The sequence below is a fragment of the Cnephaeus nilssonii genome (assembly GCF_951640355.1).
Source record: "Cnephaeus nilssonii genome assembly, chromosome: 9".
Taxonomy (NCBI): domain Eukaryota; kingdom Metazoa; phylum Chordata; class Mammalia; order Chiroptera; family Vespertilionidae; genus Cnephaeus; species Cnephaeus nilssonii.
This window is the reverse complement of record NC_137080.1, coordinates 4,979,856-4,995,179: the sequence shown is the minus strand read 5'-3', so window position 1 is coordinate 4,995,179 and position 15,324 is coordinate 4,979,856. Positions and strand designations below refer to the sequence as shown.

At 51.2% G+C, this 15,324-nt stretch overlaps 1 protein-coding gene across 3 annotated transcripts in view; it reads left to right on the top strand.

The window, feature by feature from the left end:
* The window catches only part of ZDHHC14 (zDHHC palmitoyltransferase 14), a 180,549-nt gene that overhangs the window by 128,779 nt on the left and 36,446 nt on the right, over positions 1–15,324 (top strand). For all 3 annotated transcript variants that reach the window (XM_079781067.1, XM_079781065.1, XM_079781066.1), the window contains exon 3: positions 12,133–12,291. In XM_079781067.1, the coding sequence (XP_079637193.1) occupies positions 12,133–12,291 (159 nt within the window). The remainder of the gene's footprint in view (positions 1–12,132; positions 12,292–15,324) is intronic.

Below are 15,324 nucleotides of genomic sequence, written 5' to 3'. Positions count from 1 at the left end.
CCACCGCGGCTCGCACCCTCCTCTGCGCGAGTCCCACACGCGCTTCTCTCACGACTCCGTGGAAGGATCCCGTCTCCACCGGCACAGGTGCTGCCCCCGGAGGAGCAATGGAGGATGGTCTTTTCTCCCCACGTCCCCGCATTTCCTCAGGACAGACCGTGACAGACGAGGGGACGTGCCCGCTGTCCTGCTCCCTGTGCCCTAAACGACTCCACAAGGATCCACTTGCGATCCTTGATGCCCCTTCCGCCGCCACCGCTCCCGTTTTAGAAAAAAGACATTTTCTCTTGGATGCGGATGACCGGGTTTTGCCATCACATAGGGCAATCCTGCGAATACGAACAAAAAGGTCAAGTTCTTAGGAAAGAGCGGAGAGGACAGCGTGGCGCACGGGCGGCCTGGGTCGTTGCGGCTGGTGTTGACCGGAGGCCGACTCCTGAGTCCTGGAGGCGGACAGACCTTGGTTGGTGACTACAGGAGATTCCGCACGCGTCTCTCCACAAGTGCAGAACGTTCCGTACATTTGTGTGGCCATCGTTTATCCTGGGGTGACATCTCCCGAGACATTTAATGAAAATTACCCCTGGCTGGCGGTTTACTGGTAGTTAGTACTTTAGTTAGTACTTTAACCGAGCACCCTCGGAAGTACTGGGGAGAATCAGAAGAAACCTGGCTGTTTACTAGTAGTTAGTACTTTAACCGCACACCCTCGGAAGTACTGGGGAGAATCAGAAGAAACCTGGCTGTTTACTAGTAGTTAGTACTTTAACCGTGCACCCTCGGAAGTACTGGGGAGAATCAGAAGAAACCTGGCTGTTTACTAGTAGTTAGTACTTTAACCGAGCACCCTCGGAAGTCCTGGGGAGAATCAGAAGAAACCTGGCTGTTTACTAGTAGTTAGTACTTTAACCGTGCACCCTCGGAAGTACTGGGGAGAATCAGAAGAAACCTGGCTGTTTACTAGTAGTTAGTACTTTAACCGCGCACCCTCGGAAGTACTGGGGAGAATCAGAAGAAACCTGGCTGTTTACTAGTAGTTAGTACTTTAACCGCGCACCCTCAGAAGTACTGCGGAGAATCAGAGGAAACCTGGCTGGAGGCAGGCACGCTCCCGTGAAACCACGGAGGGCTTTTTCTTAAGTACAAGGGACATACATTGATTCCCTCTCAGCTCTGGAGGCTGCAAGTGCAAGATCAAGGTGTCAGGCAGGTCCGGCTTCCCCGCGGCCTCTCTCCTTGGCTTGCAGATGGCCAAGAAGGCTTTTTTTTTTTTTTTCAACAGAGGAACATCAATGAGAATAGGTGACTGCAGGGCAGGGTGTGTGGTCTTTGCATTATTGACCATCTGGGCCAGAGGATTCTCTGGGTGGGGAGACATCTTGTGTTTAAAGCTTGTTCAGTAGCAAATCCCTCCCCACCACCCCCTCGATGTCACTAGCACCCCATCCCTGAGCTGGGACAATAAAATTATCTCCTGACAGTGCCCAGTGTGCCCTGGGGGGCAGCATCACTGTGGTCAAGAACCCGTGCTACAGTGGAAGCTGAGTTTGTGAGAGGGAGCCTGGGCCTAGGAGAGAATCAAGAGAGATTAGTCACAGGGAGTTGTCTGGAGAAAACAATTCTTACCCTCAGGATTTCGAAAGACGTGAGGCTGGGGATCAGAATTGCCTAAGGGGGTGGCATTTGGGGGCCGGGTGGGGAGACCACGAATAGGAGAAGAGAGGTGTTGTTTCAGAAACTGGTGACTGAAAGGGAAATGCAGGCACCCACGTTAGATTTCTTTGGCTGGCAGCGGGGTGGACCAGAGTGAGGGGTAATGATTGATGAACTGGCCCGTGTCGGACAGGTAATAGCTGCTCAGTCCAGAGCTCAGCATGCCCAAAGGCAGAACCAGGAGAGGGTGAGCATGGCTAATCCTTACCTAGCACACACCATGTGCCCCGCAGTATTTCATGTGTCCCAGATGTTAATGTCATCCTCTAGGCAACTGTAGGAGAAACTGAGGCACAGAAAGAACAAGTCACTTACAACAAAAAGCCTCTCTGTGATTAAATGGCAGAGCCATCGTCGCCACCGTAGCGATCCATCTGGTTGCAAGACCGTGTTCTTACCCCTGCGCTGGGACAGGGGGTCGAGAAGGCCGTGCGGGCGATGGAACTCTCGCCACAGGCCGCCGAGTGGGTCTGAAGTTCACGTGGTCGGGAAAAGAAAGGCTGAAATGAAGATGAAGAGTCCAATCAGACAGCTCAGTGCTGCCAGCCCCAAGGATCGGAGCAGGGAGGGCGAGGCTGACCCTGCGGCCGGCCTTCGGCAGGAGGTGGCCGTGCGGCCTGGGCAGGCCTGGGCTTGGGGGCGGCTGCGGAAGGAGAGGTCACCATCTCCCGAGGGACAGACTAGGAGAGAAAGGAAGGCTACGCACCAAGGTTTTTGACTTCCTAAACCAGCACTACCCAATAGAAATACATCATGAGCTACAAATGCAAGCCACACACGTCATTTTAAACGTTCCAGAAGCCACATTTTATTTCATTTATTTTTAAATATATATATTTTATTGATTTTTTACAAAGAGGAAGGGAGAGGGATAGAGAGTTAGAAACATCGATGAGAGAGAAACACCAATCAGCTGCCTCCTGCACACTCCCTACTGGGGTGTGCTCGCAACCAAGATACATGCCCTTGACCGGAATCGAACCTGGGACCCCTCAGTCTGTAGGCCGATGCTCTGTCCACTGAGCCAAACCGGTTAGGGCTAGAAGATGTATTTTCGTAGTAAAAGGAAACAGGTGAAATCCATTGTAAAGATATATTTTGTTACCCAGTTTTTCACTATGTTATCATTTGAACATGTCATCAATATTTCGAGAGTTTGGAGATACTTTACATTCTCCTTTTCGTACTACATCTTTAAAGTCTGGTGTGTATTTTACACCAGCAACACATCCCAATTGAGACTAGACACATTTTTAGTGTCAGGGAGCGACCAGTGGCGGGGACCCCGTATTGGACGGCGGAGCTCTACGCCCCCAGCTGCTGTTCCGGAGAGCGGCTGGTGATTCCTCTGAGCTGGTGGCTCCCGTGCCACCTGCCTCCCGTTCGCTGCCTGGTGTGCGAGAATGCGCTTGCGGTTCCTGTCCCACCTGGGCCCATGCGGGTTACCAGAGGGAGCTGCCTCAGAGCCATCCATCGCGCAGGGAGCCCCCGATGGGCCTTTCAGTGACCATCGTGGCCTGTCCAGAGCCCGACATCCAGCCGTTACCAACTCCGAAGGAAAGCAAAACCAATAACTTCGGTCTGAAATGGAATTCAAGTGTGTGGGAAGGAGGAATTTCTAATATGGGGAAGGCAGCAGCCCATCGATAGAGAAAGATTGGATTCAGGCTAAAGCAATGAAAGACAAAGAATTGTGTTTGGGATTTTATTTCTTCTGTCTGAGCAATTCATTTCAGATCCTCAGGATTCCATTTTTCCACTTGGCTGCACGGGGTGGTCTGGGGAGTCGTTACTAAAGTAAAAATTATTGCTATGGCACCTTGCCAACATCACCCAGTGAACTTGGGGAGTGTGAAGCCATGTGACGGAGTTCACATAATGTGGGGTGGAGATTTCTCCTCTGATGGAGGCTCCTGCTCTATCCCGGCCGAGCCAGAGGGAGGAGCTTGCTCAGGAGGAAACATCTGGCGATGGGGAGGGCCGCAGCGCCCGGGCACCAGGGCTGGGTGCCCCTCCGACTCGGAGAGAAATGGAGGTGAGCCCTCCCCATTCTAATCCCGCTTCAGCGTTATTACAGCCCCAAACACCAATGGTGGTGCGGCCTCCCGCGGAGCGCTCCGAGACAGAGGCCGTTAGCAGCTGCTCCTCCCTGATGACGAATGGTGGTCGGTTTGCTTCCATCGTATTTTAGTAACTGCCTGCACATGTGGCAGTTATGGGCACAGAGAGTCTGGTGGCGATTCCGGAAGCACACGGCACAGGTGACTCACTGGACGCAGTGGCCGTCAGGGGCAATGCCATCTCTATGGCAAGCGATTCCACCCAGCACCTGGCTGCCTGGCAGCCTCTTGGACCAGGTGTGCGAGACCGCATTTGGCTACCTTCTGATGCTCTCTTTTTTTCTTAATATATTTTTATTGATTTCAGAGAGGGAGCGAGAGATAGAAACACCAATGATGAGAGAGAATCATTGATCAGCTACACGCCCCCTACTGGGGATTGAGCCTGCAACCCGGGCATGTGCCCTGACTAGGAATCGAACCGTGACCTCCTGGTTCATAGATAGATGCTCAACCACTGAGCCCCGCCACGGGGCTGATGCTCTCTTCTCCCAGGCAGCCCAGCTTCCCTGCATGTGCCCTGGAGACCCCACTCTGGAATCAGCCACTCGCTTCTTCCTGTTGGTATGATTGGCCATCGGAGCTGCTCTGGGCCTGGGCCGGTGGGAGGAAATCTGCCACCACCGTCTCTGATGGAGAGGGGGAGCCCCTCTCCTGTCGCAGAGCGCACCTTCGTGGAGGAAAAGTGCTGTGCATATTTCATGGACACTCCATTTCTCAGTTAAAGTGGTAGTCCACTCACTGATTTCTGTGTTTCCTCATTTCAAGCTCCAGGTTGCCGTGGATATTATTTTGCAGTGCACCAGTTACCAATGTTTTGCACAGAAAAATGTCTGGGAGAAAAGGTGTTGAAGACCTAGAATTTGTTGAAGGAGCATTAGGAGCTGTCTTTCCAATTGTATCGCATTTTAGAGCTGATTGTGGGAACAAAAATAACAAGATGATGGAAGAAATCCAGTATAGATGCAAAAAAGATGGGCGTGGGGTTAGACAGGGTCTCCAGCCAGCAGGCCAGACCAGCTGGCACTGTCCAGGACTGAGGCTGGTGAGGACCCCTGGTCAGGCAGAGATGCTGTGGTCCAGACCCTCCGGGAAGAGCATGGGTGACAGGTCAAGGGATTGTTCACTGCCCACGCCCTCTCCCCTTCGTAAAAGAGCAGCCGAGGGCTGTAAAGGCCAAACATCTAGGTCAGCCAGGATGTGGGGTGCAGTGCAGTGCTGGGACTGTTCTAGACGCCTGAAGAGTGAACCATGCGGTACCATGGGGGCTAAGAGGCTCAGGCATCCATCATCTGCATGGAGCCACCCCGGGATCCATTAGTGAGGTCAACTCCAGAGGCGTGCATGCTTCACGCTGAGAATACCGAAGGGTGGGGGCTCACAGGTGAAACTGGGCTGGAAACAAGGAATTCCTCGGTCACATTTCTCCTAAGAAATTGACGGAAGAATTGAGACACTCCTACCCTGCTGAGCAGATGCCTCAGAGCAACAAGCATCCCATTCTTGACAAATAAAACTGTTCTGTGGTGCTCTCAGCTGACGTGTAATGGGAGTGGGGCGGGAGCTTCATTGGATAATCAGAGACAAATGCATAAAGATTCAGATTGTCATTCACTCTTCATGCCAACCAAGCGTGGGACCAAATAAATCACTATTTGTCAGAAGGGAAGGAAAAATCAGAGGTACCTATGTCTGAATGGCTGGAGGGAGAACGGTAGGCATTTAGGAATTGCCTTTTATATTATGCATGCCTGTTTTTACAATATGTGCAAATCGGTGACCATTACCTGCTAACCTCTAGAAGTGGAAACTCCATTTGTTTCTCATCCAACCCAGGCCCACAGGTATTTAGTGAGTTGTTGGCTGTCGCTGTGAGCGTGGGAAAGAATACAAAGGAAAGGGAAATTGTTTTGTTTTTGTCAGAGTCTAGACTGTGCTGTTATCGATCACAAGTGCTTCTAGTAAATAATTCACCTGAATCCTGTTCTCGCTTACACTTTGTTTCACGGCACCTGCAGGCCTTTGTGAAAGTCCCGATGCACAGTAAGGGCAGACAGTCACTCCTGCAGTCTGGGTCGGGGTTAGGGGAAGCTCATTCTTGGCCTTTTTCTGACCTGGCACCAGGCACCTCACAGGGTGGGGCCTTGGCGGGCCGCTGTGGGTGAGCTCCTGTCAGTAAAGGAACACGTCCTCGTGCTGCATCCGAAGTCGGGTGCTTGAATCATTTCATTTTAGTCACTGCGAGTGGGACGATGTTGCATTAGGGTGTTGATCTAATGGTGGGCTGGATCGAGGTCAGCAAGCACTCATTGAGTGCTTACCGCCAGTGTACCTTCAACCCATCTGCAAAATACAAGAAAGGTGTTCACGGACAACGTAGGCAAGTCATTCAGTTAATTTATATTTAGTCACATGCCTTTGAAGAGCACAAAGCAAAGTGGAGTCTAAAAGTTGGGGAACACGAGCCGTGTACGGAGTCCTACACCCCAAAGCAGTTGGGAACCTCATCAGTCATCTCTCCAGCCCCCATGATATAGATCTGAGGAACCCAGAGAAGTTACGTCACGTGGCGGTGGCACAGCGTGACCGATGTGACGGGGTCTCCTACGCCCAGGAAAATGTTTCCCCCTGGCGCAATATCTGGACAGTGCTTCCCAGAGGAAAGATGCAGTGCCCAGCATGAAGGCACTTCTAGAGGTGAAGGTTAGGCTGAGGTCATCTGGGCTGTGACCTGAGTATGTGGCGTGGCCTCGTCCAGCCCCGTGTGGCTGCCAGAGGCCCAAGAGGAGAGTTAAACTTCCAAGAGTGACCAGGGGCCCGAGATGAGTCACACAGCCTCCTTCCTAAAGAGCTTCAGGGACGAAAAAGAGTCTGGAGAACATGTTGCTCACAGCCAGTCTTCAGGAGAGGTAGAGAGGACATATTTTTAAAACCGTTGATGAAACCTATGAACTTATAATTAGCTTTTGAAGCAGCAGAGGTATTGCCATTGACGTCTAACTTTATGAACTGTAGGGAGCCAAAACTATCCCAACCCCTTTTGCAAATGTGTGCCTTTTTCCAAATTCTTTTAAAAGTCATCTTGTTGTTGTTGTTCATTGCAAAATAATATAGGTTGTAGACATCTTGAAAAGCATAAGAAAAAATTTGTTTAATTCTTTATTTTTAATGAATTTATTTATTAATCCTACCAATCAGAGATCTCCATGGTTAATATTTTGATGTATCCTTCCAGTATTTTTTCTCTGCATAATACATTTTCACAAAAATATGGATTCACATTGCACATTATTTTGAAAACAGATTTTAATATACCATGAACCATTCTACTCCACCATTAATAGGTGTATACCATATATCATAACTTGTTTAATCACTTCCTTCTTGTTGACATTTACTGTAAGTTGTTCTCCATCCTATATAATAAAAGGCCAGAGACCATAAGCATCATGACCAGACGACTGCTCGACCAGTCGCCATGAGGTGCATTGACCGCCTCTCGGTCCCTCCCCTGCGGCCCACAGGCTCCAATCGCAGCAAGGGGCTCGGCCCCTGCCGCCATGGTGGCGGCCGCCTCAGCCCTCGCAGCCCCGGCTTCGTCCGGAAGGATGGAAGGACGTCCGGTCTAATTAGCATATTACACTTTTATTATTATAGATATATGTATATGTACACACACACACACACACACACACACATATATATATATATATATGTATGTATATATACACTTTTGGAACTTGCATATAGATAGGTAGGTAGATAGATATTCATTGGTTGATATTAGTCACTGAAGTTTCTTATTCATTTTAACCAATCTGGGTTCACTAAAGAGACAAGAATATGTGATCATAACAGAGAGCATGTTTTTCCTTTAAAATAGAGTGTATTTATAGATACTATGTACTAGTTCTGTACTGGCATCCTTAATTTTCTTTTCCTTGTTAAAGATAAAATCACATCTCATTACTGTACAGAATGAGATGTAAGCCAGTTCTTGCACACAGGTCTTGGCTGATGCCCTCGTACTAATGCCACTCAGATTTCAATAAAAAACTATCATGTTTTCCTGGCAATAATAATGAAACACAGCCCTGCCCTGGCATGATTTCTAGTGCCCAGTTCTTACCTTCGTTCTCATCTACTTGTCTTACAATATTGCAAACACTGACCTCCCAAATTGATCTCTATTATCATATAATATGTACTGGTTTCTGATAACGCGGAAGCTGTGCCCGTGGAGTAGAAACACACAAATATTTCTAGCTTTGGCCTCCGTAGAAGAATCGATTTTCATTTACACAGCACAGCAGTTTTGTGTGTGTGCTCAGAGGACTCTCACAAAATTGGAGGCAAATGAAAACTTTGCAAGGACATAGCCACCTTTATTTCTTTCACACTGAGGGAAAGGCGTGGGCACCCGTGTGGAAAATATAATCTGGCAAAATATAAGAGGGTCATTAATTTTCATTTAGCTATAAGCATATTTTGGGTTAACTCAGTTAAAATTAAAAAGGTCATAACTGCTAAGCACTTTCTTTTTCTTTAGTTGCATTAATTAGTGAATATATATAACAGACACCTCCTCACCCCCAAAAAAGAGCTTGTGGTAGCTGTGACCATCTTAGCATCTGTCCAGCCCAGAGACCAGGTTGGGTTCTGGCCTTCAGCTCACTTTATGTCAAAGGTTTAATCTTTTGAAAATGTCCTTTGGAACTACAGGGTCACTAGTTTGTCTCAAGGTGTGCTATCGAACACTCCCTCCTTCGAGTCATTGCCGCACAGAACTAGGCGCCCTTAGTGCTCCTTCTAGGCCAGTGGTCGGCAAACTCCTTAGTCAGCAGAGCCAAATAGCAACAGGACAACGATTGAATTTCTTTTGAGAGCCAAATTTTTTAAACTTAAACTTCTTCTAACGCCACTTCTTCAAAATAGACTCGCCCAGGCCGTGGTATTTTGTGGAAGAGCCACACTCAAGGGGCCAAAGAGCCGCATGTGGCTCGCGAGCCACAGTTTGCCTACCATGGTTCTAGTAGGTGCATTTGTCATCCCTGCTGCTTAAAACATCTCCTTGACAAATCGCTGTTTAAACCTCTTCTGATCAAATTAACACAAATATTATTGGTTGGGTTCTGGTTCTTTTTAAACCTGTATCTGCTTTCTAGTTTTTCTGCCCATGTTTGCAAGAGCTAAACAGACACAGTAGATCTCACAGCGACATAAGGCTGGGAGGCACCAGGTCATAATTAATTCAGGCCCCAGTGGTTCCCAGTGGGCACCAGTAGAGATCTGACCTTCACTTTGATGTGTTCAAAGCCAGTCATTTCACCCTGGTGCTCAGGGAAGTACCAGATCCTTGGTTGAGATCCTTTCTCTTCCAGTGTAGATGCTTTGGGAGCTCAGGGCCTCTCCGGATGTCTCTGCATTTAGCACCATCCCTTAGGGCAGCCACGGGGGTGCCAGGCTGGTGGGACACATGCCAAGAGGGTGTCCTGCTGGGCAAGGCCACCGAGAGCCCTTGGGATGGCGCCACAGCAGTTTAATCATTCTAAGCAGAAGGGTTGTCCTCAGGAGGTAAAGTAGGAAGTCTGCTCCTCACTTCTCCACTTCCGTGCCCGCCAGACTGCCGTCTCCCCCTCAGGTTCACCTCTCCTCCTCTCCTCCTCTAGCCTGCTGGTGGAACTTTAATTTTCCCTGAATAGTAACCACTCAGAATGTTTCCCTTGCCAATGGGGTTGGTATTTTCCAAATATCAAAGCCTTGGTCTAAAGGGCTAGGGGCAGGTTTCGGGGCTCTGAGAGAGGGGAGGGAGATAGAAACATCAATGATGAGAGCAAAGCAGTGATCGGCTGCCTCCTGCACACCCCACACTGGGGATCAAGCTGCAATGCAGGCATGTGCCCTGACCGAGAATCGAACCATGACCTCCTGGTTCCTAGGTCCACACTCAACCACTGAGCCACGCCAGCCGGGCTCTGAGAGCCTCTTAAAGAAGATTGGGGTGAAGGGGAGGGGCCTGAAATTATCCCATGTGGGTGGTGGATTCTGTCAGTGAGAGGGCGGCCCTGCTAGGGTGGCTGCGGGGTCGCTCTGCAGATACCACCAGCTGTTCTGAATCACCGGGGTCTCCCCGGGAAAACGCTTGGGTGGCTGGGAGTGATGTGTGAACGGCTTCCTGTGAGCGAGCCACGTGAGTGTGTTTGGGTCCATAACCAAGAGGAATGGGAGAGTAAGAGGCATGGGTGATGTGTGTGTGGGGGGAGCACCCCCAGGCCCTCAGACTTCCACATGCACGAGCCCCAGGGGTCTTGGCACATGTACATTCTGCGGCGCTACTTCAGGTCTTGGCACATGTAGATTCTGCGGCGATACTACGTCCAGACCTGCTTCTCTGCCGAGCGCCGGTGTGTGGATGCTGCCAGGACCACGCTGGGAGTGACGGGCCCTGCAGCGTGGTCCTCAGCATTGGCTGCGGGGTCCCGTCTCGGGGGAGCCTTTCCACGCCCTGAGGCCAGACTGTCCTCAGCGATGAAGTCGGCCTCTGAGGGCCGGCCGGATGTGGGCAGTGTTGGAAGCTCTCCACTCACTCTGCCCAGGCTGAGGGTGTGGGGGGCCGAGTGGACGATGGGACTCCGTCCCGCCTCTTTGGAAATTTACCGGATGCATGTGGCAGGGTCGCTGTCTGCGTGTCCTTCGAGGGTGTGTGAACTCAGGTGCACAGCTGCCTCTCTGCAGCCCCAGGCCTGCTCTGCCTTGTTCTCCCGTCAGTCCCGGCCGAAGCCCGCACGGGTATTCTCGCTGTTCGCCGTCACCTGTGGCCTGTCCCGCCCGCACAGCTAGCTGCCCCAGTTCTCCCAGGCAACCTGCTAGGGCTGTGAGGGTCTGCACGGGATAAGCCTGGGTGTTTTCCCTTCCCGTAGAGCAGGGCTCTCCATCCTGCAACATCGGAACCACCCCGGAGTCTCTGATTTAATGGGTCTGGGAAGGGTCCGTGCATCAGGGGAGTTTGGAAAGCTCCCTGTGCTTCTAACATGAACTCAGGGACCAGAACCAGGCTGTAAGATAACATGGCACTCAAAAATTAGATGTATTTCTATTTTCCTCAACATTTGAAAAATGATTCTAAACAATAAGGTCAGACAATAAACACAACATAGACATTATTTTTAAAATATGCACTTAATGATTACATATATACACATATACATATTTATTTATTTATTTATTTATTTATTTATTTATTTATTCCCCACAGCCAATACCTGGTGTTTTTGAGGAGGCCAGTGGGCAAAATGAAGAGATATTTGAGCTCAGTTTGCAGTGCGCCAGAGAAAGTGTTCCTGACGTACTATCGTTAGGGGCAAAAATAGAATATTGGGGACTAGCTATGGTTATAAGAAATATTAATCATGCTGTTAACTCTGATTGCCTTGTGCTGGTTAAAGAAAGGACATTCTAACCTGGCTGGGAATTGTACATCCCCCCCCTCCCCCCAATGCAGTCCATTCTCATTCAATAACTGCCTATTATCATGGAAAGATTAACAACCTAGTTGCCCAAACAATGGCGTCCCACCCCAGCCTGCATTGCCTACTTCCCCAAGTAATCTTTGTCCTACCCTAGCTAAGCAGCTGGCTTATGGGGGGCTGCAGAGCAAATTTTTGTGGGTGACCTGCTGCTCTTCCATACTGCCAGCATATGATTCAGCCCTGTCTCTGCTGAAATGGCTCAAGTACTGACAGGTAGCCCGGACCCCTTGGTTGTCCAGTTTCACCATCAGCCACAGTATTTTCAGGGCAGTGCTAGCTGCCGTAACAGGTGAAACCACACCTTTGGATATTAACACTAGGCAACATGGACCAACGTAGCCCCGTGAAGGGTTCTCCGGGGTGGTCTTCCTGGGCGTGGTCCGCCCTTCAGGGCCCAGGTTTGTGGCTCCACGGTGTCCGGAGAGCGGGAACCCGAGGAGAGAGGAGAGTGAGCAGGACTCTGGGCAGGTTCCCACCCTCTGAGCAGTGCCCGCGTGCTGGCACCCCATTGGCCAGAGCTCAGTCACGTGGCCACTCCCACCTGCCTGGACTAGCAAACACAGTCCCAAGCCCTGGCGAGGAGCTGGGAGCCTAGGGGACAGCCAGCCCTCCGGCCCTCAGCGCATTTGTGTGACCAGTGTCAGGAGACTCCCAGAAAGGCACAGGTACCCCGAGGCCGGGAGGGCAGACCCCAGGCCCCCGAGGTGCGAGGGCCTGCAGAGGTTGTGCTCTGTTAAGGGTGTATGCTCTTTTTCTTCTTTTCTCCACAGATATCGCAAACGGCAGCAGTTCAGGGGGGTACCGCTCGCCTCCCAGAACCAAAGAAGTCATCATCAATGGCCAGACTGTGAAACTTAAATATTGTTTCACCTGCAAGATTTTCCGGCCCCCTCGTGCCTCTCATTGCAGCCTTTGTGATAACTGCGTAGGTGAGTAGAAGCAAAAACCGCCTCTGTTCCCGGCTCAGGTGCTTGTGCCAGATCGCCTGTGGCTGACGGAGTGGCCGATTGCCTTTGCGCAAAGCGTGTGTGCGTCCCTGTAATCCTGTGAACCGAATGCTCAGTAATCGTTCATGTTTCCATGTCTTTGCCTCCTGCCGCTGATCCCGTTCTCCGAGCCGAGCGTTACCAAACCCTGTATTTTTCCCCTTCACGCCCTGCCACACCCCCTGTCCCAGTGCAGTGCCGAGGCCTTCTCCCTGGGCACCCATGCCAGGGGGTTCCTTGTTCCCTGGAGCTGCCCGATCAGCAGGCACTTGACATAAGACCACTTCACCCCCAGGCCCCCCGTTGCCCCGTGAGCGGCTGCGGGAATTGCCGGCTGTGCTGTGTTGGTGCTCCCACGTCCCCCGGGGGCAGCGGGTGTGGGGAGTTGGAGGCATTTGAAGTGAAGGAGAGAAAGAGGGACAGAGGCCGGGAGACTTCCGGGCCTACAGTTAGGATTGTCACTTTTCCCGGAGACCACCGAGACCGCCCGTCTGGCTACTGGCGTTCCCCAGGATCAACTAGGGGACGGACTGAGGGAGCACAGTGGAGCCCAGCGGTCCTCGGTTGCAGGACTTGGCCCTGCTGTTAGGCCGCGGCGGCCCACACAGGGTTTCTACAGTTCACCGGGCTCCCAGCCCCTTGTCAGGCACTTCCTGCGCCTTCAGACGGAGAGCTGCTGCCCACACGCACAGAGCGCGTCCTTTCCTGGCCCGAGCCTCTGAGAGACGAGGCTGGCAAGGAGATGGCAGCAGACCCGAGGCACAGGGAGGGCAGTGAGAAACGGACGAAGGCTTTGCACACCAGGGAAGGCCCTCGTTTCTCAGCCCCATACCTGCCTCTAAGAGATGTATCCAACGACATTCCTGAGCAACGAGGCCCCGAAACCCCGTTACCTCATGCAGAAAGGATCCAATGCCTCGGAACAAACCTCAGTAACACATGATCGATTGCCAACATTCTTTCTGAGTCTGTCAGAACAGGTAGTCTTAATTCTCCTTGGGGAAAGTAGAATGGTATCATGTACTTCCTGCTGTGCAGAGCCGGTTTCCTTTTATTTATCTGAATGTACTGGATTCTAACTTGACTCCTCTACGGTTGGTTAGGAAGGCCAAGATTCCCTTCTCAGGCCTTGTCTCGGTTGTATTGGCCTCCATCAACCACCTGTAGCCTTGCCCCCAGCGGGACGGCGTGGGATTATTCTGTTCAGTCTTCCCCGGTGGCAAGTAGCCTGTGGGTAAGAGCCTGGAATCTGGCACCACATGGCCTGGATGCAGATACGGACTTTGTGACAAACTACTTCAGCTCTCCGTGCCTTGGTGTTCTCATCTCTAAATGGGGTCCATAGCAGTCCCTTCCCCATGGGATGGCTGAGGGAATAAATGTGGAACACACGTAAAGCCCTTGGTGTGTCGCGAACGCTCTGGAATTGTTAGCACCGTCGCGTGATTAGTGCTGATACTTTTGGTTGGCTTTCCCTGGACAGTTGCTTCATCTCCTACAGCCATCTGCGGTGGGAGGACCAAAACCCCCGGTCCTCCACGTGAGGGCACATCAGGGTGTCCCCTGGGACGCAGCCTGCGATAGCCTTTGTTTGGTTTCTCATACCCTTCCTGGCGACTCCAGCTTGTGCCCATTTTGAGGACATTTTTAAGCCCACACATCACAGTGGCTTAAGTATCTTCAGGGGAACAGTCTGTAGGGATTTTCAGGACCCTATTGGGGGCTGTAATTCTGCTGTTACGTATGTTATGTGATGGAATGTGTGTACGTTACACTTTTTCACATAAAACCTTCTGATTTGCACACTTCCCCTGGAGTCTAGGGACTGTCCAGTTGCTGCTTATGGTAGGGAGTTAACTTCGAACCCGAGGGGTTCCTGGGCACCTCCTTCTCTTCATCGTTTGTGGGATGTTTACTAGACACCTGTTTCTGCTCATTCCTTTGTACCAGTTGGTCTCAATCCTCCCCGTTTCCTATTTCTAGGCTCAATTCCTAATCATGACACAACTTTCTTCCCCATCTCTCAGTGTTTTAAAATCCCTTTGGGTTATTACAAAACACTTTCTAAAAGGTCATATAGTTCTCTCATTTGTTCCCTCCATCGCCCATAGGTTTACGTGTTCCTTAAAGAACCCCGATGAATTAGATGTAAAATCCCCTTACAAAAGGAGGTGTCAGCCCCTGTGAGCGGTGCCCTTCTCCTCTGGTGTAACTGCTGCAGGCAGTATCCTCTCTCGTAGAAACCACCAGCTGAGAACATCAGAGTCCCCAGTCTGGAACAGCCAGGAGCCCTCCTGCAACCCACCCGCTGCATCCCAGTCACGCGGCAGTCAGCTCTCCACAGCCCAGCATGCTGGGCGCCTATAACTGGGAGAACAGTGAAGGGGAAGGAGAGGAGGGGGAAGGTTTGAGGGTGGCTTCAAGAGGAGGAACATTTGTCCAACCAGCGTGGCTCAGTGGTTGAGCGTTGACCTGTGAACCAGGAGGTCACGGTTGATTCCCAGTCGGGGCACATGCCTGGGTTGCGGACTCGATCCCCAGCTGATCAGTGATTCTCTCTCATCACTGATGTTTCTCTCTCTCCCTCTCCCTCCCTCTCTGAAGTCAATAAAAATAAATATATTTAATAAATAAACAAGAAGAGGAGGAACACTGGACCAAAAGCCCATTGCCCACAGCTGCCTCTAAGCGTCACGTGATGGTCCTAGGGCTGAAGCTTGGCAAACCCCCGCTCGGGGGCCCGCACCGTGGGGGAAGGTGAAATAAGTAGCATCCAGCTGACTGTCACATACAGCTGCTCATGGCACTCCTGGAAAACCACACGGTGCTTCCGACCCATACAGCTCTGGTTTCCGTTCACTGAGCTACGTTCCGGCCCTGCGGGGACCCGTTAGCAGGCCAGCGAGGTGGGCCTCCCGCCCTCGGGGAATAGCTGGAAGCAGGTGTCTCCGGCTGGGAGGTGTAATGGCAGAGTCG